Source organism: Hydra viridissima, unplaced genomic scaffold (genome assembly GCF_058129835.1).
Source record: "Hydra viridissima isolate aposymbiotic clone 2 unplaced genomic scaffold, HvirCarnegie_v1 scaffold_7, whole genome shotgun sequence".
Classification (NCBI taxonomy): Eukaryota; Metazoa; Cnidaria; class Hydrozoa; order Anthoathecata; family Hydridae; genus Hydra; species Hydra viridissima.
Genome location: NW_028324306.1, coordinates 16,705,358 through 16,731,087, shown reverse-complemented (window position 1 = coordinate 16,731,087; position 25,730 = coordinate 16,705,358). Strand labels below are relative to the sequence as shown.

General features: G+C 29.0%; 2 protein-coding genes and 1 pseudogene across 5 annotated transcripts in view; 2 read left to right on the top strand and 1 right to left on the bottom strand.

The window, feature by feature from the left end:
• The window catches only part of LOC145194049 (uncharacterized), a 65,680-nt gene extending 49,936 nt beyond the window's left edge, over positions 1 to 15,744 (bottom strand). Inside the window, exons 1-5 of the mRNA XM_090094379.1 lie at positions 15,596 to 15,744; positions 15,317 to 15,476; positions 8,150 to 8,260; positions 7,823 to 8,077; positions 2,639 to 7,008 (exon numbers count right to left, since the gene is read on the bottom strand). Of these exons, the coding sequence (XP_089950505.1) occupies positions 2,639 to 7,008; positions 7,823 to 8,077; positions 8,150 to 8,177 (4,653 nt within the window). The 5' untranslated portion in view covers positions 8,178 to 8,260; positions 15,317 to 15,476; positions 15,596 to 15,744. The remainder of the gene's footprint in view (positions 1 to 2,638; positions 7,009 to 7,822; positions 8,078 to 8,149; positions 8,261 to 15,316; positions 15,477 to 15,595) is intronic.
• A 303-nt stretch (positions 15,745 to 16,047) lies between these two features.
• On the top strand, positions 16,048 to 18,718 carry LOC149886382 (ATP-dependent DNA helicase PIF1-like). 3 transcript variants are annotated; one of them, XR_016454508.1, is made up of 3 exons: positions 16,048 to 16,358; positions 16,752 to 17,876; positions 17,932 to 18,718. XR_016454508.1 is itself a non-coding variant. In XM_090094057.1 (2 exons), the coding sequence occupies exon 2, from the start codon at positions 17,879 to 17,881 to the stop codon at positions 18,194 to 18,196; it is 318 nt and encodes a 105-aa protein (XP_089950183.1). In that variant the 5' UTR covers positions 16,048 to 16,358; positions 16,752 to 17,878; the 3' UTR covers positions 18,197 to 18,384. The 3 variants fall into 3 exon arrangements, 2 of the variants coding, with proteins under 2 accessions (XP_089950183.1, XP_089950182.1); XM_090094057.1 differs by having other exon boundaries at positions 16,752 to 18,384; XM_090094056.1 differs by having other exon boundaries at positions 16,752 to 18,128.
• A 2,687-nt stretch (positions 18,719 to 21,405) lies between these two features.
• LOC149886381 (uncharacterized) lies at positions 21,406 to 25,105 on the top strand (annotated as a pseudogene). Its single transcript, XR_016454507.1, has 6 exons — positions 21,406 to 21,784; positions 22,544 to 22,669; positions 22,750 to 23,965; positions 24,051 to 24,326; positions 24,407 to 24,868; positions 24,959 to 25,105. The product of XR_016454507.1 is annotated as an uncharacterized LOC149886381 (transcript).
• Positions 25,106 to 25,730: the final 625 nt, after the last annotated feature.

Here is a 25,730-nt window from a genome sequence, read left to right as displayed (position 1 = left end):
CAGCATTTTGTTCAAATTTTTTCCAACTTTTGTGGTAAAGATCAAGTTGTTTACAATGTACATTCTCTAATACATTTAGCGGATGATGCCAAACAACTTGGTGTGTAAGATAGTTGTTCAAGAGTAAATACAAGAGTTATTTGGGAAGGTTAAAAATGCTCGTTTGCAGTTCTTATGCACCTTGTGTTCATATAGTGAAATGAATTTTTGAAATTCAAAGTCAAAATGGCAACAAGTTGTTGACGTCTGAAGTGTTTAAATTTTCAAAGGCTCACTCGGTTCACAATTGGATAACCTAGTGGGAACCAACTGCCATACCAATCGGGTTCCAATGTTTCCCCAATAGATTGTGTTCACTGGGGACCTTATCAGTTTGGTAGATCAAGATTTTTAAAACCTGGAGATAAATGATAATGTATCACAACAAGTTATTATACTGTTATTTTTTGCGGACAATAGAAGCTACTTGGCGGAGAAATAAAGACTATCTAGATTTACAAATAGTTTTAATCTTTATGCCACCTAATACCACTCATTTTATGCAGCCACTCGACTATATGGCCCCATGTAGAGTGACCTCATCATACAGACAAATGTTAACCATATTTAACATTAAATGAGTAATAAAGAAAAAAAAAAAACGCCGCCCTTACAGTATAAAGGATTTTTTTTCTAGTACCAACCAATATCAATGGTCATTTTGCACCACTCCGGCAAATTATGTGTTGCTTGCCTTGATCACCAGAGAAGGCGATTTCATTAAAATTCTACAAATGACATGAAGTACTTTCGTGAATTCCTGCTTTGTTGAATTCTATTTGCAGTGTGTTGAAATACTTTGCTATTACTTCTTGCGTCCAAAAAGCGGCTCTGAGTGATGAAATATTGTCTATGGCTCTAATGCTCAACTTATGGCTCCACTGGTTTATGAAAAGTTTATACCGATCTCTCCCTGGTGTACCATTAGAAGCAATTGAGATTGACCATGGTGTTGCAAATATTCGGTGACTAGTATCTAGTGACTAGTGTAGAACAACATCATTGTAAGTTCTACCAAAGCCCCAATCGGATAATTTGATGAGCGTATCTACCAGAATTAATTCAAGTTGTTCAGTCAATCTCGTGCTTGAACCACTCGCAGTTGTTTCACCTAAGCCGTGGACACGCCTGTGAAGAGTTGATACTGGTATGCTGAATGATTGAGCAGTTTTGTTAAGTGAAAATTTACCGCTTTGTTTTTTGGTTAATGAAAGCTCACTTTACTTTTATGTGTATGGTTTTTTCTTTTTTGTTTGAGAGTTGTTTCAAGGGATATTTTATATTAGAATAGATCTAATAATAATTGATTTATACAAAAGATTTAGAGAGATTCACTGGTCACTTGAGATTTAATTAATAAAAGCCGCATTTAACAAAGGAGCAATTAGCGTATTTCATTCAAACCCACAATTCTCTGTTTCCACTTTTAACTTTTTAACTGTTTTCCAAAGTAGCAAATTTAATTTTGAAAAAAGATTCTTGACCAGCGTAAAATGTTTAACCAGAATTCTTATTAAGTTTATGAAATCAAATTAAATTTCCGAGAGTTTTATGTCGATTTTTCAAAAAAAGAAAAAAATATATCATTACGCATATAAACAATATTTAAAAAAAAATTTTTTTTTTTTTAATTAAAATTTGATATCCTCTAATTCAGAAAGAAATTCTCTACCAAATAATAAAAAAATATTTGAAAAAAGATTATTTAATAGTTAATAAAGAGCAAAAGAATAAAGGTTGTTATAACTATTTCATTCTACCCTCTATTGTTTTTTTTTAATTAAAATTTGATATCCTCTAATTCAGAAAGAAATTCTCTACCAAATAATAAAAAAATATTTGAAAAAAGATTATTTAATAGTTAATAAAGAGCAAAAGAATAAAGGTTGTTATAACTATTTCATTCTAACCCTGTTTTACTTTATTTTTTCTGAAAAGAAAAGAAATAATTAAGCTTCGCGCGACAAAAACGATGAGTCTAGCTTTAGTAAGCTTAATTGGTACCTTGAAAATATTATAAGAGTTAATTAACTTTTTAAACTTCTAATTTAATGTTCCAATTTAAAACACTAATTTCAATTTCGTTATTCAATTTCTATTTTAAACTAATTAATCAAATTTCTGATTTAATAGTCGAAGTTAAGTATCTAACTTATATTTCAAAGTAAAACTTCCTATTTAAATTTCTAAACAAAAATTCTAATATTAATTTCTAATTTAAGTTTCTAATTTCAATGTTCAACTTATTTTCACTAATGTAAATTGCAAGTTTAAATCTACTGAGGTCTTTATCTGAAGCCTATCGTTTCTAATTTTAAGGCCGTAAAAAAAAGCATTAACGACTTCACACTCTTTCGAATAACTTTTAATTCATCTCCTAACTTTATTCATTAACTCATTACAAGTTTTACCAAGTTAACAACTTCTATCATTATCATACTTTTTATCATATATTAGATGAATAACTTCTGATAAAATTAGATCTAGAAAATATCTTATATATTTATACATACATGTAAATACTAAAATAACAATCGAAAACTCGGAAAACGAACATCTAAAATAGTTGACAACTTCAATTTTCCATTTCTTTCCGCTTCATATTTTGCAAACAGACTGCTATATTATGTTTTGCATTCAATGTCGATGGATGATTGATACCTAAAATATCAGTTTTTAACTTATCAACTTCATAATAAACTTCTAAAGCTTCATTATATCTTCCGATATTCTTCAAACAGGCTGCTGCATTATGTTTTGCATTCAATGTTGATGGGTGATTGAAACCTAAAACATCAGTTCGTATTTTATCAACTTGATAATAAATTTCTAAAGCTTCATTATAATTTCCCTTTCCATACAAACAGTTTGCTATATTATGTTTTGTATTCAATGTTATTGGATGATTGACACCTAAAGTTTCAGTTTGTATTTTATCAACTTGATCATAAATTTCTAAAGCTTCATTATATTTTCCAATCTTCATCAAACAGACTGCAATGTTATGCTTTGTATTCAATGTTGATGGATGATTGATACCTAAAGTATCAGTTTTTATTTTATCAACTTGATAATTAATTTCTAAGGCTTCGTTGCATTTTCCCATTTCAGACAAACAATTTGCTGTATTATGTTTAGTATTCAATGTTATTGGATGATTGATACCTAAAGTATCAGTTTGTATTTTATCAACTTGAAAATAAATTTCTAAAGCTTCCTTAAATTTTCCGATCTTCTTCAAACAGACTGCTATATTATGCTTAGTATTCAATGTTGATGGATGATTGATACCTAAGATGTCAGTTCTTATTTTATCAACTTGATAATTAATTTCTAAAGCTTCATTATATTTTCCCAATTCATGCAAACAGTTTGCTATATTATGTTTTGTATCCAATGTTGATGGATGATTGATACCTAAGATACCAGTTTGTATTTTATCAACACTATAATTAATTTCTAAAGCTTCATTATACTTTCCGATATTCTTCAAACAGGCTGCTAAGTTATATTTTGTGCGCAATGTTGATGGATGGTTGATACCTAAAATGCCGGTTTGTATTTTATTAATTTGATGATAAATTTCTAAAGCTTCGTTGTATTTTCCGATCTTCATCAAACAGATTGCAATGTTGTGCTTTGTATTCAATGTTGATGGATGATTGATACCTAAAGTATTAGTTTGTATTTTATCAACTTGATAATTAACATCTAAGGCTTCACTATATTTTCCCATGTCAGATAAGCAGTTTGCTATATTATGTTTTGTATTTAAAGTTAATCGATGATTGATACCAAAAATATCAGTTTGTATTTTATCAACTTGAAAATAAATTTCTAAAGCTTCATTATATTGTCCGATTTTCTTCAAACAGATTGCTATGTTATGTTTTGCATTCAATGTTGATGGGTGATTGAAACCTAAAACATCAGTTTGTATTTTATCAATTTGATAATTAATTTCTAAAGCTTCATTATAATTTCCCTTTCCATACAAACAGTTTGCTATATTATGTTTTGTATTCAATGTTAATGGATGATTGACACCTAAAGTTTCAGTTTGTATTTTATCAACTTGATCATAAATTTCTAAAGCTTCATTATATTTTCCGATCTTCATCAAACAGACTGCTATATTATGCTTAGTATTCAATGTTGATGGATGATTGATACCTAAAATGTCAGTTCTTATTTTATCAACTTGATAATTAATTTCTAAGGCTTCGTTACATTTTCCCATTTCAGACAAACAATTTGCTATATTATGTTTAGTATTCAATGTTATTGGATGATTGATACCTAAAGTGTCAGTTTGTATTTTATCAACTTGAAAATAAATTTCTAAAGCTTCCTTAAATTTTCCGATCTTCTTCAAACAGACTGCTATATTATGCTTAGTATTCAATGTTGATGGATGATTGATACCTAAGATGTCAGTTCTTATTTTATCAACTTGATAATTAATTTCTAAAGCTTCATTATATTTTCCCAATTCATGCAAACAGTTTGCTATATTATGTTTTGTATCCAATGTTGATGGATGATTGATACCTAAGATACCAGTTTGTATTTTTTCAACATCATAACTAATTTCTAAAGCTTCATTATACTTTCCGATATTCTTCAAACAGGCTGTTAAGTTATATTTTGTGCGCAATGTTGATGGATGATTGATACCTAAAGTATCAGTTTGTATTTTATCAACTTGATAATTAATTTCTAAGGCTTCGTTACATTTTCCCATTTCAGACAAACAATTTGCTATATTATGTTTAGTATTCAATGTTATTGGATGATTGATACCTAAAGTATCAGTTTGTATTTTATCAACTTGAAAATAAATTTCTAAAGCTTCCTTAAATTTTCCGATCTTCTTCAAACAGACTGCTATATTATGCTTAGTATTCAATGTTGATGGATGATTGATACCTAAAATGTCAGTTCTTATTTTATCAACTTGATAATTAATTTCTAAAGCTTCATTATATTTTCCCAATTCATGCAAACAGTTTGCTATATTATGTTTTGTATCCAATGTTGATGGATGATTGATACCTAAGATACCAGTTTGTATTTTATCAACACTATAATTAATTTCTAAAGCTTCATTATACTTTCCGATATTCTTCAAACAGGCTGCTAAGTTATATTTTGTGCGCAATGTTGATGGATGATTGATACCTAAAATGCTGGTTTGTATTTTATTAACTTGATGATAAATTTCTAAAGCTTCGTTGTATTTTCCGATATTCATCAAACAGATTGCAATGTTGTGCTTTGTATTCAATGTTGATGGATGATTGATACCTAAAGTATTAGTTTGTATTTTATCAACTTGATAATTAACTTCTAAGGCTTCACTATATTTTCCCATGTCAGATAAGCAGTTTGCTATATTATGTTTTGTATTTAAAGTTAATCGATGATTGATACCAAAAATATCAGTTTGTATTTTATCAACTTGAAAATAAATTTCTAAAGCTTCATTATATTGTCCGATTTTCTTCAAACAGATTGCTATGTTATGCTTTGTATTCAATGTTGATGGGTGATTGAAACCTAAAACATCAGTTTGTATTTTATCAACTTGATAATTAATTTCTAAAGCCTCGTTATATTTTCCCATTCCATCCAAGCAGGCTGCTATGTTACTCTTTGTATCTAAAGTTATTTGATTCTCAGCTCCAAATAACTTCGTGTTAAAGTTTTGAATAGCATTAAGTATGTTTATTGCCTCTTGAAAGAAACCTTTATTTGATAAAAAACATTGGATTTTATCACACTTTTGATGGAACACTTCACACATTTTTAATTGGTTTATACGAAACATGTGGATGAAATGGTTGTAGAATTGTTTCCCATCGTCAACGTGCTCTTTTACGTATTCTAACTGCGATTTTAAAAAAGCGACTATGTTTTGTTTGCATATTTCTGATATATTTTTGCGTTTTTGATAACATTTACAGGCTAACTGTGTCATTTCGTGCATCGCGTACCTGTCATTGTCATCGTCGAAACGATCAAGTAAAGAATAACTGACTAATAATCGTAATGTTCGGTTTATCGAAAACTCTTCATTTATTTGCAGATGTTTCAAAATACCCTGAATGAACGTTTTTGTAATGTGTTGACCGTCGCAATACGATAAATGGTTTAAAATTTCTAGTGACTTTTCATTGGATGTTTCTATTTTGTTTAAAACTAAGTTAATAGATGTTATTGCTGAGTTAGCTTCGTTTTCGGTGGGGATACCTTCTTCGAGCATTTCAACGGGATACGATCGAAAAAGATCTAGATATTCCTGTAAGGAAATGTTGTTGTTGTTAATATAGAGAATGGCTTGATTAATCGCGAGTGGATGATATCGAAGCATTTTGGTTATTTCTGTTAGTTGTTCGTCATTATTTGTTAAATTTTGTTTAATGCTACTTTTTGCAAAAAGAAGCGCATCTTGCTGCGAGAAAGATTTAATTTGCACTTCATTTACATCGGCAGACCACGATTTCCATTGCGATGTTATCAATGTAAATGCGTTACTTTTGTTTGACACGTATTTTTCAAAATTCTTCACACTTTCATCATCGACGTTGTCAAAGATATATAACGTCTTTTCTCCTTCAAAATAGTTGTGTATTTTTCTGGTAACTACTTCAATATCGAACGGATTGCCTTGAGAGTCTTTTACGCTTAACCCTAGTTGATGACAGAGATTAGTCATAGAAACATGTATTTTGTCTGATGCTGCATTCATCCACACAACACTTTCAAAATGCATGTTGTAAGTTGCTGCATACTTTCTAGCGAGCTGAGTTTTTCCAACTCCAGACATTCCAGTTAAAACAGTTATTGGTTTATCAAAAGCTGTTGATTTGCAAACGTGTTTGTGAATTTGAATAAGTTCATCGTCACGAGAGAAGAAGTTTTTTGTCGGTGGTAGGACACCGAAAAGTGAGTGTCGGGATATTAGTTCTAAAATACAAAAGCATTTTGTTTATAACTACGCTGTTACTTTGTTTAGGATTGTATGGAAGTTATTTATTGGACACTCATCATTTTGCTGCAATTTATTTTTGATTTTGATAGAAAAAACATAATGCATTATATCCATGATTTAAAAGACTCGAATTGACGAATTGTAGAAAAAAAGGTTATGAAAAACTGCTAAATTGATTTTTTGATGCGATTATTGTGTGACTGGTAAAATTTTTTACCTTTGAGTTAGTTTCATTTAAATAGACTTAAAAAGTTTAACTAAAATAGCTATAGTTTTTTAACGAGGGCGGCAAGTTGATTGATGCAGTATACTTTAAGTCCCTGGCACATGCTTATTTTTTTTTTATAACCTTAAATTATTACTATTGTAAAATTCTTTAATAAATATTATGCTATAAATACGTTATAAATACGTTATAAATACGTTATAAATATGGTTTTTTTGTACAAATATAAGTGTGAATTTAACTTCGAAATTTTACTTAGCAATTTTGCTATTAAGAAGGTTTGAAAGATTTTGCTATTAAGAAGGTTTGAAAGATTTTGCTATTAAGAAGGCTTGAAAATTTTGCTATTAAGAAGGCTTCAAAATTTTACCCATTAGGTAAATATAATATTTTAATGGCCCGTTGTGTTTTTGAATTTGGATGGTATTATTTGCATATATTGTAACATTTAATTTTTTTTTTTTTTGCTTGCATTTTATTTGCATCTTTAAGAAACGTTCAGGAGGCAGACGGAGTACTCTGCATGAGGGCGGCATGAAAGTTATGATTCTCAAAATACCTACTTCGTTCGCATTCACTGACCAAATCCTTTCGCTTGCAAAAAAGTAATCCGGTCTTCATATCTCGCCATTTTTTTGATGGATTATCCTTACGCCATTGGTTTAGTATTTGCATAGTTTGTTCTCTCGTAGTTTCAAATTCTTCTTTTACTTTTTTGATTGCCGAGTCATCAATCAAAAGACATCGAGCGAATTTTTGCCAATCATAAGTCAGCAAATCAGCAAGCGTCGTAAATACATCTTGAGGAAGTTTTTCAACTAAGGAAAAAGGTTTTTATATGAAAGTCGAAAACCCATCTCAAATGGGAAGTATTAAAAATATAAAATTACCTTTAAGATCATAGAAATCGTTCTCCATGACAACTTGGTTAATTACAGAAAAATGATGCTGACAAACTCCTTAGTCGTGTCGTGTAAACAGTAACAAAACATAAAATAACTCTAAAAAATGAAATAATGTATTCAAACAACTGTTAAAAAAATATCAATCACATTTCCATCAAGCATTAAAAAACTACTTTGGAAGCGTTACAAAAATTACAATATCAAAAAGGAAACGTTTGCTCAATTTATGTTTAGTATTAGTATAACAGTATTTATTCTTATTTACTCTTAGTTCCAAAAAAAGTAGCTATTAGTACTTCTTCTTATGAAAGTGCATTCTGTAATCAACTCTTTTCAGATTTATAAGTATACATCTTCATTTATGAATGTTGAACATTCTGAGCTTGAAAACAAACTGCAAGTGTCATAGTTTTTAAACTTATATAAGTTTACTTCATTTGAAATTAAATTTTAATAAATTTTACATGTTTTAAGAAACCAAAAAATATATCTATTTAAACTTTCAACAAAAGATTAATGTTTATTTTTGATAGCAAAAGTTTATTGCAATAAAAATAATTTTAATTTTTTATATCGCAATAAACTTTTGCTATCAAAAATAATTTTAAGAATTTTCAAATTTTTGCTTTTTTTAAGTATATTTAAAACAATTTAAAAGGTGAGTGGTTTTTTCAAAAAGGGTCATGTCCATGGCCGCCGAGAGAAATTTTGGGCCCCGGGGAAGTTTTCTTAAGGGGCCCTCATTATGATCAATTACATAATCAGGACCAAAAGAAGCGTGCTCTGGTCATTGTATTAGAAAAATAAAAGTTAATTAAATCTTTTAAAATTCAAAACTATTTAAATATTTCAAAAATTACTTTAAAGAATTGTTTGTACACACGCGGGGCCCCGGGGATCTTCCCCGTCCGTCCGTCCACCCCCACCCCCACCCCCCCTCTCGGCGGCCATGGCCATGTCCACATTTTTTCAAAAAGAAAACTTTGTCACAAAATTATGTTTTCAATGATTTAATATTTGTGAATTAAGTATATTTGGATTGACTTATAAAAATAATATTACATAAATTCCTTGAACCCTCTTAATCTTTTGGCAACCTCGTCCCCTTTACATGATAAGTGAAGACCCTCTTCGGGATTTCATTCTTTTGTAACAATTTAAAATTTAAACGTGCTCTCTTTAAAAAAGTAAAAAACTATTATTGATGTTGTTTGATGTAAAAAATAGGTTTAATACAAGGTAGGATGTCGCAACTATTCTTAAAAATATTAAGAGACGTTTTTCATGGTTTTCAGCCACACGGGTTCAAAACATGCTGCAGATCAGATTCTTTAACCTCATAAAAATGCACAATTTCGTTAATTAGATTTGGTTAAAGATTTTTTAAGGCACTAAAGAGGTTTATGATACAATTAACTAAATTATAGAATCAAACAACAACTTCAGTTCAACACAAACTTGATCCTTCTCTTACCTCTATCATCTGAATTGAGTTACTAATACCCCTACACTCTTCGTCAGAGACGTTGTCAATATATGAGCCCTTAATATTTGAGACAAAAGTTTTATTGAATGAAATTAATATTAACATTTCTGCAGTACTAAATTTAAACATTTTAAAACAACAGCCTCGAATATTTTTTCTTTTTCGAATCTGTTCCGACATTTGTTGGTCATCTTCATTTATACGTACTAATTTTTCAATTCGCCCAAAATCTCGACCAGAAAGTATAAAAACTGTGACCCCTTGATTAGAAAAACTTTGATGGCTCTAAATATATCAACGGCTTCCACAAACATTTTCAAACAACGCAAAACAATAAAGGTTCTGTTCCGTGATGAACAAGCATCAGAAAAAATGTAGATCTAATTGCGCTTTAGCTCCTTTATCTGTACCTACATCTTTTCTAACTCGGACAAGTTGTGAACCAGGGCTGAAGATATTTCATTAGATCTTCTACCATTCTGAGATTTCACTCAGATTTAAACAAAGATGTTATCTTTATTTTGAACTGTTTAATCATGTTGAACAAATGTTAAATTATCGAGCAAAATTTGTCGAGCATAAAATACATCACCAACCCTAAATTAAGGATTTGTTTGGTTTTGTTGCATGTCAAAGTATACTTTAATGACATTTTCAATTTTCTTTTTCATAAGAGAGTAGAATTTAACAGCTTTTAATTTGTGCACACATTGACTAAAGACATTTCTTTATCACTTATAGTTTGTCTTAAGCCTCCTTTTTTAGATTTCAGATCACCATTTTTGAAGGAGTATTTTACCATGTTGTGCAGTCCTTTTTTAAAAAAAGATGTGGTGGATGGAAGTTTTTTTTATGAAAAAATTCTTTTCATTTCATTTTTGGAAAAGTTGTTTTTGCGTCATTCCACGCCAAGTGGTCCAGAGGTCCCCGCACTACCATCTCCGATTTTAATAAAATTTTGACGGTATGTTGTTAAACGTGTTTCATGAAAATTGCCAAAATTTCAGAACAAAATGCTTACTATTTCGGATTTTGTGGTACTTTTTGTAAAGCTTACCCAAACTTCAACTTCAGTCAGTAGCTAAAATTAGTATATTTTGGGTCCTATATTTTTGCAATGAAAGGGTAATATATCTTAAAAACGTGGTTTCTTAGTAAACCGAAGGTGCAGATCACAAATAATTTATTACAAGTTTCACATTATGCCTACCTTTTTAGTCTATGGTTCGCCAAATATCGTCACAAACGCAATACTATAAATATTTTTTATTTATTTGTAGGGTCATATCTCTAAAACTAAAGGTTTTTGAATATTGCTATTTTGTCTAAAGGTTCTACATACTATCATAACGATATGGATTAAAAATTTGCTATTTTAAAAATTTCTCTGCTGAGTTATTCTGAAAGCCATATGGCGAAAAAAGTGAAAAACCCTAAAATAACGTGTGTTTGAACCCCTAAAACTTGATGTGGGCAAATTTTTTTTGTTTTTTTAATTGTATTATTGGAAAGACCTTATTTCAAAATTTTAGAAACAATAAAAACTGTCTTGGAGAGATTTTTCTTATGAACGAAAAAAACTTGGTCAATATATAAATTTTTTGAATTTTACAATTTCGTCCTAAACATGAAGATTTATCATACTGCATCAAAATCAAAGCTTATTGTGCCAAAAATCATAATATTTTAATGTTCAAAAAATATTTTTTAACATTTGCTTGAGTTATTTCTAGAGATTTTCGGGTCTGGGTACCCGGTTTTTTTCGGACACGGCGAGTCTGTGGCTGAATACCCGGTCTAAGACTCGGCGAGTCTCGTGATTTGAATGCCTGGACTTGTTTCGGACGCATCAGGGTGTTTTTTGAATCCCTGACCTCTCTAGTCATCTGTATGTGATGCATAATAGCATGCTTAGATAATGCTGTAGTTATATTATCGCTAGGGCAACCCACGGTAAAAAAAGTTCATAAAATTAACGGTTGGATCAAAACTGTCAATTACAAAATAGTTGGGTAAATCTAATCCAGAAAGAGGCAAAATATAAATTGTAATATTTTCTAATGTATTTTAAAACAATTTTGTATCATTTAAGAAACTCTTCAAGGTATTGGAAGTGTGCACTTTAAGAAAATATTAATTTGGAACATGAGTTGACAATACGCTAAAGCCTATTAAATTAAATGTTGAAGCTTTTAGTAGAAACGCTGCTAATCTTGCAACAGCCCAATTAGCAATTGATTTTATGTTAAGAAAATTAAAAGAATCTATTGGTACTTTAAGTAGAGAGCTATTAATGACAAAATTTTCATAAAATTTCAAAATTTTTCTTTAACATGTTCTGGCAATTTGTTTGCTTCATTTCTTTCTGGAAGTGCTAAGATTCCACTTTTTGCTTTTAACTTTTTTGCTGCTTTAGCCATTCTGTCTGATACTTTAAACTCACTACATATTTTTATTCTTGACCAACTGTTTGGTATAACAGTTAAAACTTGAACTTTTTCATGGGGATTACTGATTGTAGATATTTTATCTTTCAATTCTAATATCAAACCTGACCAGTCAATGCAATTCTCACACTCTACACTTGCACTGCTTAGTGGTAGGACACAATTATCTGGTGATAAACCACTAACAACAGCTATTTTTTCTACAACTGTTATTTGCACTTTCGAAATTTTGCTTTTTACATAACTAGCATGATCTCTCTTACTAACACGTTTTCTTAAAGGTGAAATTCCAAGGTCAGAAAGACTAGCATTAATAGTGTCAGTTGAACAAAATATATCATCTATGTCATCAATATCGTCAATTTTTTCACTTGAAGAGCTTGTGGTTGAATAAGCTTTGTGGCAATTTAGACACAATTTTTGACCTGAACAAATAACTTTATTTGTTAAATTCGAAAGACATTCTGCAGTCTCTTGGTCAATACATCTCAAGCCTTTAACTGAGCAATGATTGGCCATACCAAAAGGGTTTAAATAATCGCTCTGTAAATGTGTGTATTTAACTAACAGCAGTGATTTGTGGTGGAGACAAATTAAAGTAATATTTTTAACTAAATTATAAGTTCGCCTCACAATCAAAATCTGTTCCTCGTTCGAAAGTTCTGATCAAAAGTCAATAAAACCCTTTTTTCGAGAGTAAGTACTTAAATGACATAAACTTCCATCAAATTTTCCAATATAACAAATAGTTAAGTTTTGTTCAACAGACATGTCAGGATAAATTTAAAAAAACTCTTATTATAACATCTATTCTAATTTTCGTCTTCGAATAGTAGATGCTTGTGATAAACTTAAATATTTTAAATTAATTTAGAGAGATTAGTCCGTAGAATGATAATATACTTACTAAAATTACCTCTATATGGCATTAGTTAATATACGGAACTTAGAGACTTTGCAGACCTAACTTAGCTTACAAAAACTAGATTTTTTTCTTTATAAGAAAAATCTCTCCAAGACAGTTTTTATTGTTTCTAAAATTTTGAAATAAGGTCTTTCCAATAATACAATTAAAAAAACAAAAAAAATTTGCCCACATCAAGTTTTAGGGGTTCAAACACACGTTATTTTAGGGTTTTTCACTTTTTTCGCCATATGGCTTTCAGAATAACTCAGCAGAGAAATTTTTAAAATAGCAAATTTTTAATCCATATCGTTATGATAGTATGTAGAACCTTTAGACAAAATAGCAATATTCAAAAACCTTTAGTTTTAGAGATATGACCCTACAAATAAATAAAAAATATTTATAGTATTGCGTTTGTGACGATATTTGGCGAACCATAGACTAAAAAGGTAGGCATAATGTGAAACTTGTAATAAATTATTTGTGATCTGCACCTTCGGTTTACTAAGAAACCACGTTTTTAAGATATATTACCCTTTCATTGCAAAAATATAGGACCCAAAATATACTAATTTTAGCTACTGACTGAAGTTGAAGTTTGGGTAAGCTTTACAAAAAGTACCACAAAATCCGAAATAGTAAGCATTTTGTTCTGAAATTTTGGTAATCTTCATGAAACATGTTTAACAACATACTGACAAAGTTTTATCAAAATCGGAGATGGTAGTTCGGGGATTATTTCGGAAATTAACCGTTTGGCGTGGAATGACCTTTTTACAGCTCCCACTAATACTATAGATTATTGAATGTTTTTGCAAATAAAAGTATTCATTCCTAGGCCAGTCTTTTTGCTTAAAATTATTTAAGAAATCTTCAGAAGAAAAGTTTAATTTTTAATTTTTCAATTAAAAATTAAACAACGTTAACTTGTGGTTTTGTTGTACATTTTTCTGATGCTGTGACTTATGGCCTTTTGAAAAAACATGAAGATTTTAACTTTGAAAGTTAAGTGAATGCATAACTTTTTGTCCATAGTTGGACTTGTGCCATTCACAGTATAGAATCCAAAAGTAACCAAAACTAAATTTCGGCAAGAATGAACTTTCCTTTTGAGAAACCTATTTTCAAAAACATCTCTTTTGAGAAACCTCTCTTCAATTGGTTTATTTGAACTGCTTTTGAGTCGAAATGTATTTGTTGAAAGACCTTCAACGAAATGAAAAGAATCAGTTTGTGCAAAAAGGCAATTTCTGAAAAATAGTTAGGAGATTTCTGAAAGAGTTGGTTCATGTTTTCAAATTCAGTTTAAAAAAACGGTGGTGACTATAGGTTTTTGTAAATTCCGACACTTTTTGAAATCTTTCCTCTTTGAAACTACATGAAGTCACTCATCATGCTTCACCGAAAAAGTGGATTTTCTAAAATAAAATCCTCCAGGAGAGGAACAAATTAACTATGTCTCAAAAAGTACTGCCTTTTGTACACTATGTAAATAGACATCCTAAATTAACCGAAAAGGAGATAGATTTAGGAATGACAAGGAAAACCTAATTGAAGCCATTCAAAAAAAAAAAAAAAGAATATAAGTTTATGCTGTTCCCTCAGTTCGTTACTGAATTGAATTCAAACGTAACCTCAATATTTCGAGAATCGGTAAAATATCGAGCAAAAACGCATTCGTAATTTAATAGCTAGTTTTGGGAATCTTTAGAATTTTCTTTCCTATGCTTGTTGCTGGACTTACTGGATTTATTGAATGTTTACCTAAAGATTAAAAGTAATTATCATAAATAACTTATGATAATTTATTCTGGTTTTAAACTCTTCGCTGATATCAATTATTTTTTTCAGAAGTTAGAAAATCCACGTGGACAATGAGCACTAGTCAATGCTCCAAGTCTCTAATAAGAAACGAATTGCTGAGTTCTTTGGGAATTCTAGTACCAAATAAGATGAGAAAAGTAACGGAATATAATCTTTCATAATTGAACAGACTTATGAAAGATTATGTTCAGTTATATGAAGTCTATTTCATACAGTTAAAGAAGCTTGCTCTGAAACTTTTTTCTAATATTAACTTTCTTGTATTAAATTTCTCATATTTCAGTTCTGATATTCAATTACAAAACTTGTTGTAGTTAATGAACTCTCACTTTATTTATTTTATCTTCGTCTTAATTACTTACTTCTGCAAAATCATTTCCCCTCCCCCCCCCCCCCCCTCTTTTTGCCGGTTTTTCTAACATTCAAACTAAAGTTGATAAAGAATCAGATAACAAGTAACACAAGACGAACAAAAATAGATGACGTACCGATTCATTTCATGCTCTAGTATTTCCATTTTTATTTATAGCGAATATTGTATTCTGCGATCTTTATGTGAGCAAATAATACCAGTAATTATTTTTACAATTTTTTTTTAATATAAACAAGAGCAGCAACGATTTTAAAGTCGAAAGTTTGTTCTCAATTCTAAATAGAAAAAAACTGAATCATGCAACATCAACTCAAAAAAACAAGTGAAAAGAAAACAAAAACCCATTTTAAATGAATAAAAAATCTTTAGCTGGTTTTAAAGAATGAAAAATTACCAAACGAGATCTACTTTGAACCAAACTGAGATTGGTGTGATCGAGCTTTAGTTGTTGATTTTTCCCTGAAAATTCTTTCAAATAATAAACTCTCTTACATTGAAGTTAAACTCAGATAATAATTGTTTTTAAATCGATGTCAGATTTTATCATCTATAATATAATTAGCGTTCAACTTCGTTTCGTCATTAGTTACTAGGCTTTGAATTAGTAACTAGGCACGCGGCCATTGGAGAAAGATCTTTTGAGCGAGTTAAAACTTTTTTCCTTTTGGAATTTAATTATTAGTTTAGATATATTACGTAAAGAATCATCTTAATCAATTATTTATCATATTATAATTGAAGTAAGTATATGAAATAGTTATATATACATTTTTATCAGATAAAGTAGAAAGGATTAAAATTTTTATTAGATAAAGTAGAAAGGATTTAAAGTAGAAAGGATTTTAGTTTTTTAAATCGTTTAGATTTTGTTTGTTTTAGTTTTTCTTTTAGCAGTTTTATTTTTATTATTTTATTTTTTAGAAAGAAAATAGGGGTATGGATGTTATTTAAAGTTATACTAATGCTATTTCCATAAAAGGGTTATTAATACTTTGAAATTTCTGTGATGCTATTAACTATTTTTGTTCTTTTTTAGAAAATTTAGAAAAATAAATTAAACTTTTGTGCCAACACTGACATGGCATGTCACATGTTATTGTATGTAAAGGTTAAATTTTGTTATGAGGATTACAGTTCTTATGAAGAAAAAAAAGAAGGTAAAAAGTATTGTTTGTAAATATATATTTTGTATCTTTTTAAATTTTCTCCCATCATTTTTAAAATTTTTGTTTGCACACATTTATTGTTTGCATATATACTTTTTTGATATGTATGTGGTAATAAGTGCTTTATAGTTGTTTTATCAATGTGTTTTTATAATAATGTTTTTATAATAATGTAAAGTGTTTTTATTGTTTGTGTATGTGTTAATATGTGTTATGTAATTGTTTTAAAAATGTATATAAGGTATATATTTAACCTTATATACATATTTAAACGCATTTATTGTGTTTATAGTTGGTACATATGTTTATATTATATTGTTTCCGTGTTTTCAAAGTGCTGTGACTTGGTAAACATCTACCTGAAAATCAATTATTGTATTTTAGAGAAGGAGCAGAACAAATGGCTTTAGATCGTGCAGCTCAACGCAATACACACCTAGCGGCATGGTTTAAGTTAAATACTGAAAATGAAAGAGCACATTGCTATTCTTATGTAGACATTCCTTATCACTTTATATTTGATGATAAACATTGTAAATGGAAGGTTAGACAAAGAGGTGGTAATAAGGTGATAGTAAGAATGTATAAAGTTAATCCAACTGGAGAATTGTTTTTTCTTAAACTGTTACTTTTGCAAGCAAAAGGAGCAACATCTTGGGAGGATGTGCGTGCTGTTAATGGTATTGTCCTTGAAACGTTTCGTGAAGCATGTGTTTTGATAGAATTGTTGACACTGAATGGCAGAATACTCTTACTGAGGCGGTTTTAACACGTATGCCAAAGCAAATTAGACAGTTGTTTTCAATTATTTTGACCTTTTGTGAATCTGACAATCCTTTACATCTCTGGAATACACGCAAAGCTTTTATGATGGAAGATTTCATTCACCGCTCAATCCCACTTCTAATAGCTGAACAAGCTACTCTTCATCAAATTGAAAAGATTATTAATCAAAGTGGTAAAATGCAGACTGATTACAATCTGCCTGTTATTGATGAGTTTATTGGCTTAAATCTAGAAAATTTTGATGAAAATGTTCAACAACTGAAATAGTAGAATTGTGTATAAACACAACCAGCTGAAATAGTAGAGTTGTGTGTAAAATGTTCTTTGCATTGGCAATGGGTGCAGAAGTTTGCATTAACTGAAAATATGAGAGTACAAGATGGGGAAGGTGAATTTTCCCAATGGCTACTAAAACTTGGGAATGGAACAATACCTGTCAAAGAGGAGGATCCTTTTAAAGGATGCATTAAAATACCAAATCAGTGCGTTATTAGAGAAAATGAATCAGTTGTTGAAAAGATTTTTGGAGATGCTGATCAAAATGATTATTCTAAACGCGTGATTTTAACACCAACTAATGTTGATTCATTATCAATGAAGAAGTGCTTGAATGTTTGCCGGGTGAGGTCAAAATATATTTAAGTGCTGATCAAATTGATACTGATGACCTTAATGAAAGAAATAGCTTTCCTGTTGAGTTTTTGAACTGCTTAACTCCTTCAGGTATGCTACCTCATTGTTTAAAATTGAAAATTGGTTGTGTTATTATGCTACTTAGAAATTTAGATCTCAAAGCTGGGTTATGTTATGGTACTCGAATGAAAGTATGTACTCTTCAAAATGATTATATTGATGCAGAGGTTTTGACAGGTGTTTCTGGTGGTAAGCAGGTTTTTGATCCTCGAATTCAGTTGGCTCCATCAGATTCTAATTTACCTTTTGTTCTGAAACGTCGTAAGTTTCCTGTCAGATTGGCTTATTCAATGACAATTAACGAAAGTCAAGGTCAAACATTTGATAGAGTTGGGGTATATCTCAAATAACCGTGTTTCTCTCATGGTCAACTATATGTTACATGTTCAAGAACTAGGGCATTTAATAGTTTATTTTTCAAAATTGATAAATATCTCATTCAAGGTATAGTAGGTGAAAAGTGTTACACAAATAATGTTATATTTTTTTAATTATTTTAATTTTTTTTTCATAGTTTTTGATAAATATACCTGTCATTTAATATATGTGTTATAATATGTTTATATGTGTAATATGAAACCATATTTGTTTATAGCTGTATATATGTTTAAATTATGTTTTTTTTCCATGTTTTCAAAGTGGTGTGAGTTGGCATTATATTGAGCAAGATTGATAACCTTGCCAGCCAAGCGGTGTACTAATAGCAGAGGTGTGACTTGGCAGCATTTAGTGTCAGGTGGTGTTACTGCTGTAGAGCTAGGTTGTGTTGTCTAGCCTTTTTTAATTATTCTGGAAACACAATGTCTGTTAATGTTTAGCGTAATGTGTATGGGAGAGTATGCAACCTTGATCTTTAAATCTAGGGTGTTTTCATGTCCTAAATTTGAAGTAATTGAATAACTAATATTGAATATAAAAACAAATATACTTTTATGTAAGTATATATGTTTAGTAAACAGATAAATATATAGTTAACTTTAAATTGGTTTTCTACTTTTGCCTTTCATATTTTAATTTGGTTTGTTATTTTCGCTGGATTTTAGGATCAAGGGTGTAAATATTCTATTGTTATGTGTTATTGTTGTGATGTTTTGTGTTGATAGACTGCTTGTCTTACCTTCACGTTGGTGTCTATTGTTAAAAATGAATAATAGGTAGTTTCATTATTGGAATTTACTGCTTTTATTTTTTTACTTAAAGCCAACATTATGCTAAAAATGCAGTTTATATCTTAATTTGATTTTTTTTTTTTAATTTATTTTAGTATTGTTAATCCTTTGCACTTCGAAACAAATTTTATAGTTACATTTTCGATAAATGTTTTTATTAACTGCTATGTCAAAATAGGTCACTATAAATAGGTAAACCGATTTTCAGTTTTTATGTGGTTTTTTTTTTTTTCTTTAAGATTTACGATTGACGCATTTACATGATTTATAAAAAGATAACCTGATTACCTTTTATTGTAATTTTTTGTCAGTTAAAATGATATAAATAGATGCAATTAGTTCAATATTTTTTTGATTTTCTTTATTTTATGCCTAATATTTGTTGTACGTAACTTAGGGGATCTTTTTAAATGGGGGGTGGGTGAATATTGTAGTTTTGCGCATTTGTCAAATATCGAGTTACTTAAATCTTATAAGGTGTTTAACTAATTAATTAGCTTAATTTTGAGGAAAGAAAAATTCTTATATATGTTAAATTCTTAAATCATTGTTTCACATTTTATTATTCTGGTAAAAGGTCTTCATCAAAAACTTGATTACTCTTAATAAAAATAACTCTATTCTCCTAACCACCATTAAGGCAAAATCGGGGAAGGGAGGTCCATTATTAGTGTCAAAATATTTAAGAGAATTAAATTTCGAGTAACAAAAGGAATTATCAAAAATAGTAGCAAATTACCGTTTATTAAAAACTGTTGAAACAAAGAGGCCATATATAAAAATGGTCAGATTAGTGCCATAAATAGTAATAGTCAAATTGTCAGTTATTTTTAATTAATTTATTTAGTTGTGTGCATTTAACGTTTTAAAGACAATTTCCTTTTTTAAAGAAACATGTATCAAAGGGACACCAAAAAATTAATTCCTGCATAATTAACGTTCGCTTTATATTACTCTTGTTAATTAAAGTTCATGTTATAAAAAATATAACAAAAATTTAGCTTTTTTCGTCAATTTAAAGCATGATGAAGTGTTATTATTTTGTGTCAGTAACTAAAAACATATTGTTTTGAACTTAGTAATGTCGAGGAAAATGGTTCTGCCTTACACTTATATGGCATATGTCAGTTTTAAATTTCTCAAATAATGTTAAATAATTGGTAAATTATTTTACCTCCGCATACTTTTTATTTTAATTTTACAGATGGTTTAATTTTTTAAATTTGAAGGCGTTTTTCTAAAAGAGTATTAGTAATGGTTTCGCAACTTTAAATTGTGGAAAACAGCCACCATAAATTAACAGATCGACCATAACCCATATTACGGGTTGCTTATTGCTAGTTATTATTATTATTATTATTATTATTATTATTATTATTATTATTATTATTATTATTATTATTATTATTATTATTATTATTATTATTATTATTATTATTATTATTATTATTATTATTATTATTATTATTATTATTATTATTATTGTTATTATTATTATTATTATTATTATTATTATTATTATTATTATTATTATTATTATTATTATTATTATTATTGTTATCATTATTGTTATTGAAATTATTAACAAAATTATTATCATTTATATTGACATTAATATTATTTTTTTTGTTATTATTATTTTTGTTATTACAATTATTATTATTATTAAGGTTATTATTTTTTTATTCTTATTGTTGTTGTAATTATTATTTTTATTATTGTTGTTGTTGTTGTTGTTGTTGTTGTTTTTATTACTATTATTTATATTATCATTAATGTTATTATCTTTTTTATTATTATTATTTACATTATCATTATTTTCTTTTTTTTTTTTCTTTTCAGAAGAAATAAACAATTTTAATAAATTTTTATAATTTAGTTCAGTTTTGCACGATAAAAACGTTACATGAAGCAATTTATTGAAATATAATTTAACATTGAAAAACATAAAATTTTCAATAAGATAACAATTTAAAGCATTCATGAAATCTTTGATGGAATCATATAAGTGAATTATAAAATGATAAAATAAATGAATTATTAATTTTATCTCATAAATCACCTGATCTTTCCCCTATTCCCTTAAAAATGGAAGTAAACATACAATGGAAAATCAGAAATTTTGTTTTGCAGAGTGCTACACAAATATGTTATTACCGCTAAAATTGGCGACATAGATGATAGCAAGTCATAAATCAAATTAATTTAGTTACTTTTTTTCATGTAGCTTTAAGAATAATAGAGCATATACTTCAATTGACTTTCTTTTCTTGTTTTTTCCCTGATTGATAAGTTTTAAAAGGTTTAAAACTTTGTGAACACATACACATAAATACACTTGAACTTTCTACATATTATTTTGATATCTTATATGTTATTACTGTATTTAGAAAACCTGATTGTAATTCGTATTACTAGTTCTTTAAACTCAATAAAACAGTGCAAATGGATGACATTCTTGAGAATCAAGAGTTTATGTTACTATTAAGCAAAGAGATTGGCAACGATTGGTTGGATTGATTGATTGGGACAACGATTGGTTGGATTTGGGACGTTTTTTATCAGTAAAAGATGATAAATTGGATGACATTAACAGTGAGCCAATTAATCTAAAAGAGAAAGCATACAGTATGTTTTGCAAGTGGAAAGAACAAAACAAATTTCCAAAACTGGATGATTTGGTAATTGCACTAGATAAACTAAATAGGAAAGATTTGATAAGAAAGATTGAAGGTAACTGGTTAACAACGCTTGCAAATGCTAACTCAGGTAGCTTGCTCTATTTCATGTATACTTTATTTCATATATTTATATATACACATTAGAGTGTTCCAAAAAAATGACTTTTTTGAATTTCAACTAACATTACTTTTCATAAGGTGCCCCAACCTTGATATTACTAATAAATTTTTTTTTTTTCATGATTAGATCACTCCATGACTTCCCTCAATGGGTCCAAAGGTCATTTTTTGCCCCTTTTTTTGCCCGTATTTCGGACTAACTGAGGGGAGTGTAACCATTATCCAAATTGATTTTTCTTTCTTTTTTTTTGTTGTTTTATCTTTTTGAAAGAAATTAAAATAAAATGTTAAGCTTAATTTTTTTTTTTACTTGAACAATGAAGATCAAAAAATTCAAAAATATTGATTTATTTTACAATATTTCACTATCTTTGTCCTGTGTACCATTTTAATGTGTTTTTGTATTAAATTTTAAATACACATATATTTGCTTCATTTTGTGAACAATTACATTTTACCTTGTGTATGCAATTTGATTTTTAACTTACTTTATATTTTGGTTATCATTTATCTTTTCAGTAACTAATTAACTTAAAAAGTTACTTAATAGTAAAATGCCACCAAAAAAGAAGTTGAAGCTTACTCGAAATAAGGCTGAAGTATTTCTAGTAAAGAAAGTTAGAGAAAATCTTTCATGTTATAAACTTCCTACTGGCATAGAGGTTCTGCAATACTTCCTTTATCTAAGAAACTTGAATCCCAAATTAAAGAAAACGGTTTTAATTAGGTGTCATTTCGAAATTAATTCATTTGAGCTCAGATGCCCTCCACAAGCTGACTGTTGTTTAATGTCTAAGTTGGTAAGGCCATGGAATCTTGCAGGATTCTCTATCATAACCTTGGAAAATATCAGGTAAATTATGAATTCAAAATTTATCAAGAAATTTATTTTTATCTTTATTTTAAACATTGAATAAATTTTGCATTTTAAAGAAAGAAGATTGATAAAATGGTGAACAACTATTACAAGTTAAAGAAGAATAGCAAAAGGAACAGCCCAACAGATACAAAAAGGAATGAGGAATTTTTTGAAGAAATATTAAAATGCTTTTGGATTAGTAAAAAAAAAGAACTAATTGAAGATATTATGAAAGACAGGAGAAGGACATCCAAAGCCAAAAATGAAGATATTGCGTTTATCTTGGACCAACTTGGAAATAGGATGGGAAGAATAGGAACAAATGATAAAAGGTTTACATACACTATTAAGAGATCCCACCAAAAATTGTGTTCCATGTTAAACATGGAAATTAAACTAAACAATGGTAACAATCTATGTAGTTTAGAAAACTCTTCAAGCAGTGATAATAATTCTGACTGTGAATATGTAGCAGATTTAAAAAAAGAACAATCTACCTCTGTTGTTTTGTTACCAAAAAATATTTTAAAAAAAACAGCTCTCACAGCAATAGGTGAGGGGCTTTCAGTTAGACAACACACTGCAATAGTGGCAAGTGTTATTGCAAATTCAGGAGGTGATGTTACTAATTTTGCAATATCTTCTTCAACTGCGTTTAGAGTTGCAGAGGAAGTTGTAACTAAAGAGGGAGAAAAGATTAAAAAACACATTACTGAACTTGTTAAATCTTCATCATTACCAATTATTCTCCATTTTGATGGAAAAATAGTTAAAGAGTTTACAAATGGAATAGAACATCAACTTGACAGACTGGCTGTTTCCATCAGAATAGATGGACAGAGTGAGCTTCTTGGGATTCCTCATTTGAACTCTTGCACTGGAGAAACACAGAAGAATACAATCATAAAACTTCTTCATCAATTTGATATTTTTGATAAATTACAAGGATGCGTTTTTGATACAACTTTTGTAAATACTGGTAATAAAAAGGGTGTGTGCATTAGATTAGCTGCAGAGCTTGATAGACCTCTACTTCTCCTGGCATGTAGGCATCACATCTATGAAAGGCATATTATTCACTGCTGGAACATTTATCCTAGCAGTAAAACAAATGGCCCAGATAATCCATTGTTTAAGAAGCTTAAAGATGTATGGAACTCAATTGATCAAAATTCCATTGTGTTAAACAAAGTAAAAATTGAAGACATTTCTGATAGCTGGCTGCAAGTACAGTTCAAGGAAGCCTTATCTTTCTCTCAAAATATTATTAGAATGAAAACAATGAAAAAGGTATTTAAAATTTTGAATAAACTGAATTTTCTGTAATGAAATAAGTTTACTACTGTTTTGTGTCTAAATAAATAGTTTTTTTTAGGATGGATGTAGGTCTGATTATCAAGAGTTAGTGGAATTGACAACAATGGTTTTATCTGGTGATGAACAGTACAAACTAAGATAACCTGGGCCTGTACACCATGCCAGATTTATGGCAAAAGGAATATACTTTTTGAAAATGTATCTCCTTCTAGACAACATTTCTAGTTTGACAGATTTTGAGAAGAAAGAAATAAATGATATGGCATTCTTCACAGCTGTATTTTACACTGAGTGGTTTATAAAGGCTGAAATTCCTGCTATCGCTCCATATCAGGTGACATTTCTATGTTTTAAAAGGTTTTAATCATTTCTTTGAAAATTTTGTGTAATATTTAATAGTCTAAAAATCTTTAGGATATGAAAGCTCTTTGGCAGATGGTGAAATACTCAAAAATCAATCCTGTCCAGGCAAAACCTGTTATAGAGTCTCTAAAGAGACACACCTGGTACATAGACCCAAATATTCTAGTTTTGTCTGTTGTTGACAAAAATGTATAAGAACGGAGTGACATTGCCAAGAAGTTGTACTCAACCCCAAGACCAACAACTTATGCCGTAGAGAGACATCAAGTTAATTTAAATATACTGAACTCCCTTATGTTTGATGATGATACTCCCCCAAGTTTGATCCCGCTTATAACTGACCAGAGTTGGTTAATTTTTCATATCTTAAACCATGCAAATGCTGAAGTACAGTGGCTTAAGACTCCATCTGAGACATGGGATCTAAATGACTACTACCTAGAATTCAAACAATTTGTGAATAATCTTGAAGTAATAAATGACTGTAGTGAGAGGGCTATAAAACTAGTTCAGGTAACTATTTTTTATGTTTGGTACTTACTGTGTATGTTAAAAATCTCAATTTATTTCACAAGCTCATTACTTTTAAATATTGTTTAATAGGAGCTGATCAATAAATCGCACAATGAGGATAAAAGACAAAGTGCCTTCCTTGTATCAAACAAATATAAGAGTGAAAGAACAATTAAAAAAAAATCTGATTATGTAAAAAATTCTTTGTTTACAAAATAAATTTATAAGCATAAACTATGTTTGACAACTAATTACTTAAAAAACTAATCATAAATATGATTTTATTACGTAAATATAAATATCTTAATAAGTAAAATATCTTGTTAACAAGCAGAACACTAATATAGTGCAAAAAAGCTTAAAAATGCCTTTTTTTTGAATTTTTTGATCTTCATTGTTCAAGTAAAAAAAAAAATTAAGCTTAACATTTTATTTTAATTTCTTTCAAAAAGATAAAACAACAAAAAAAAAGAAAGAAAAATCAATTTGGATAATGGTTACACTCCCCTCAGTTAGTCCGAAATACGGGCAAAAAAGGGGCAAAAAATGACCTTTGGACCCATTGAGGGAAGTCATGGAGTGATCTAATCATGAAAAAAAAAAAAATTATTAGTAATATCAAGGTTGGGGCACCTTATGAAAAGTAATGTTAGTTGAAATTCAAAAAAGTCATTTTTTTGGAACACCCTAATACACACACACATATATATATATATATATATATATATATATATATATATATATATATATATATATATATATATATATATATATATATATATATATATATATATATATATATATCTGTGTGTGTATATATAAATATATGAAATAAAGTATACTGCCGGAAATTTTCCGCATA

Excerpts from the sequence above, each read along its gene's own strand:
- LOC149886382 (XM_090094056.1), top strand. The coding sequence starts at position 17,076 with ATGTGTTTTGATAGAATTGTTGACACTGAATGGCAGAATACTCTTACT.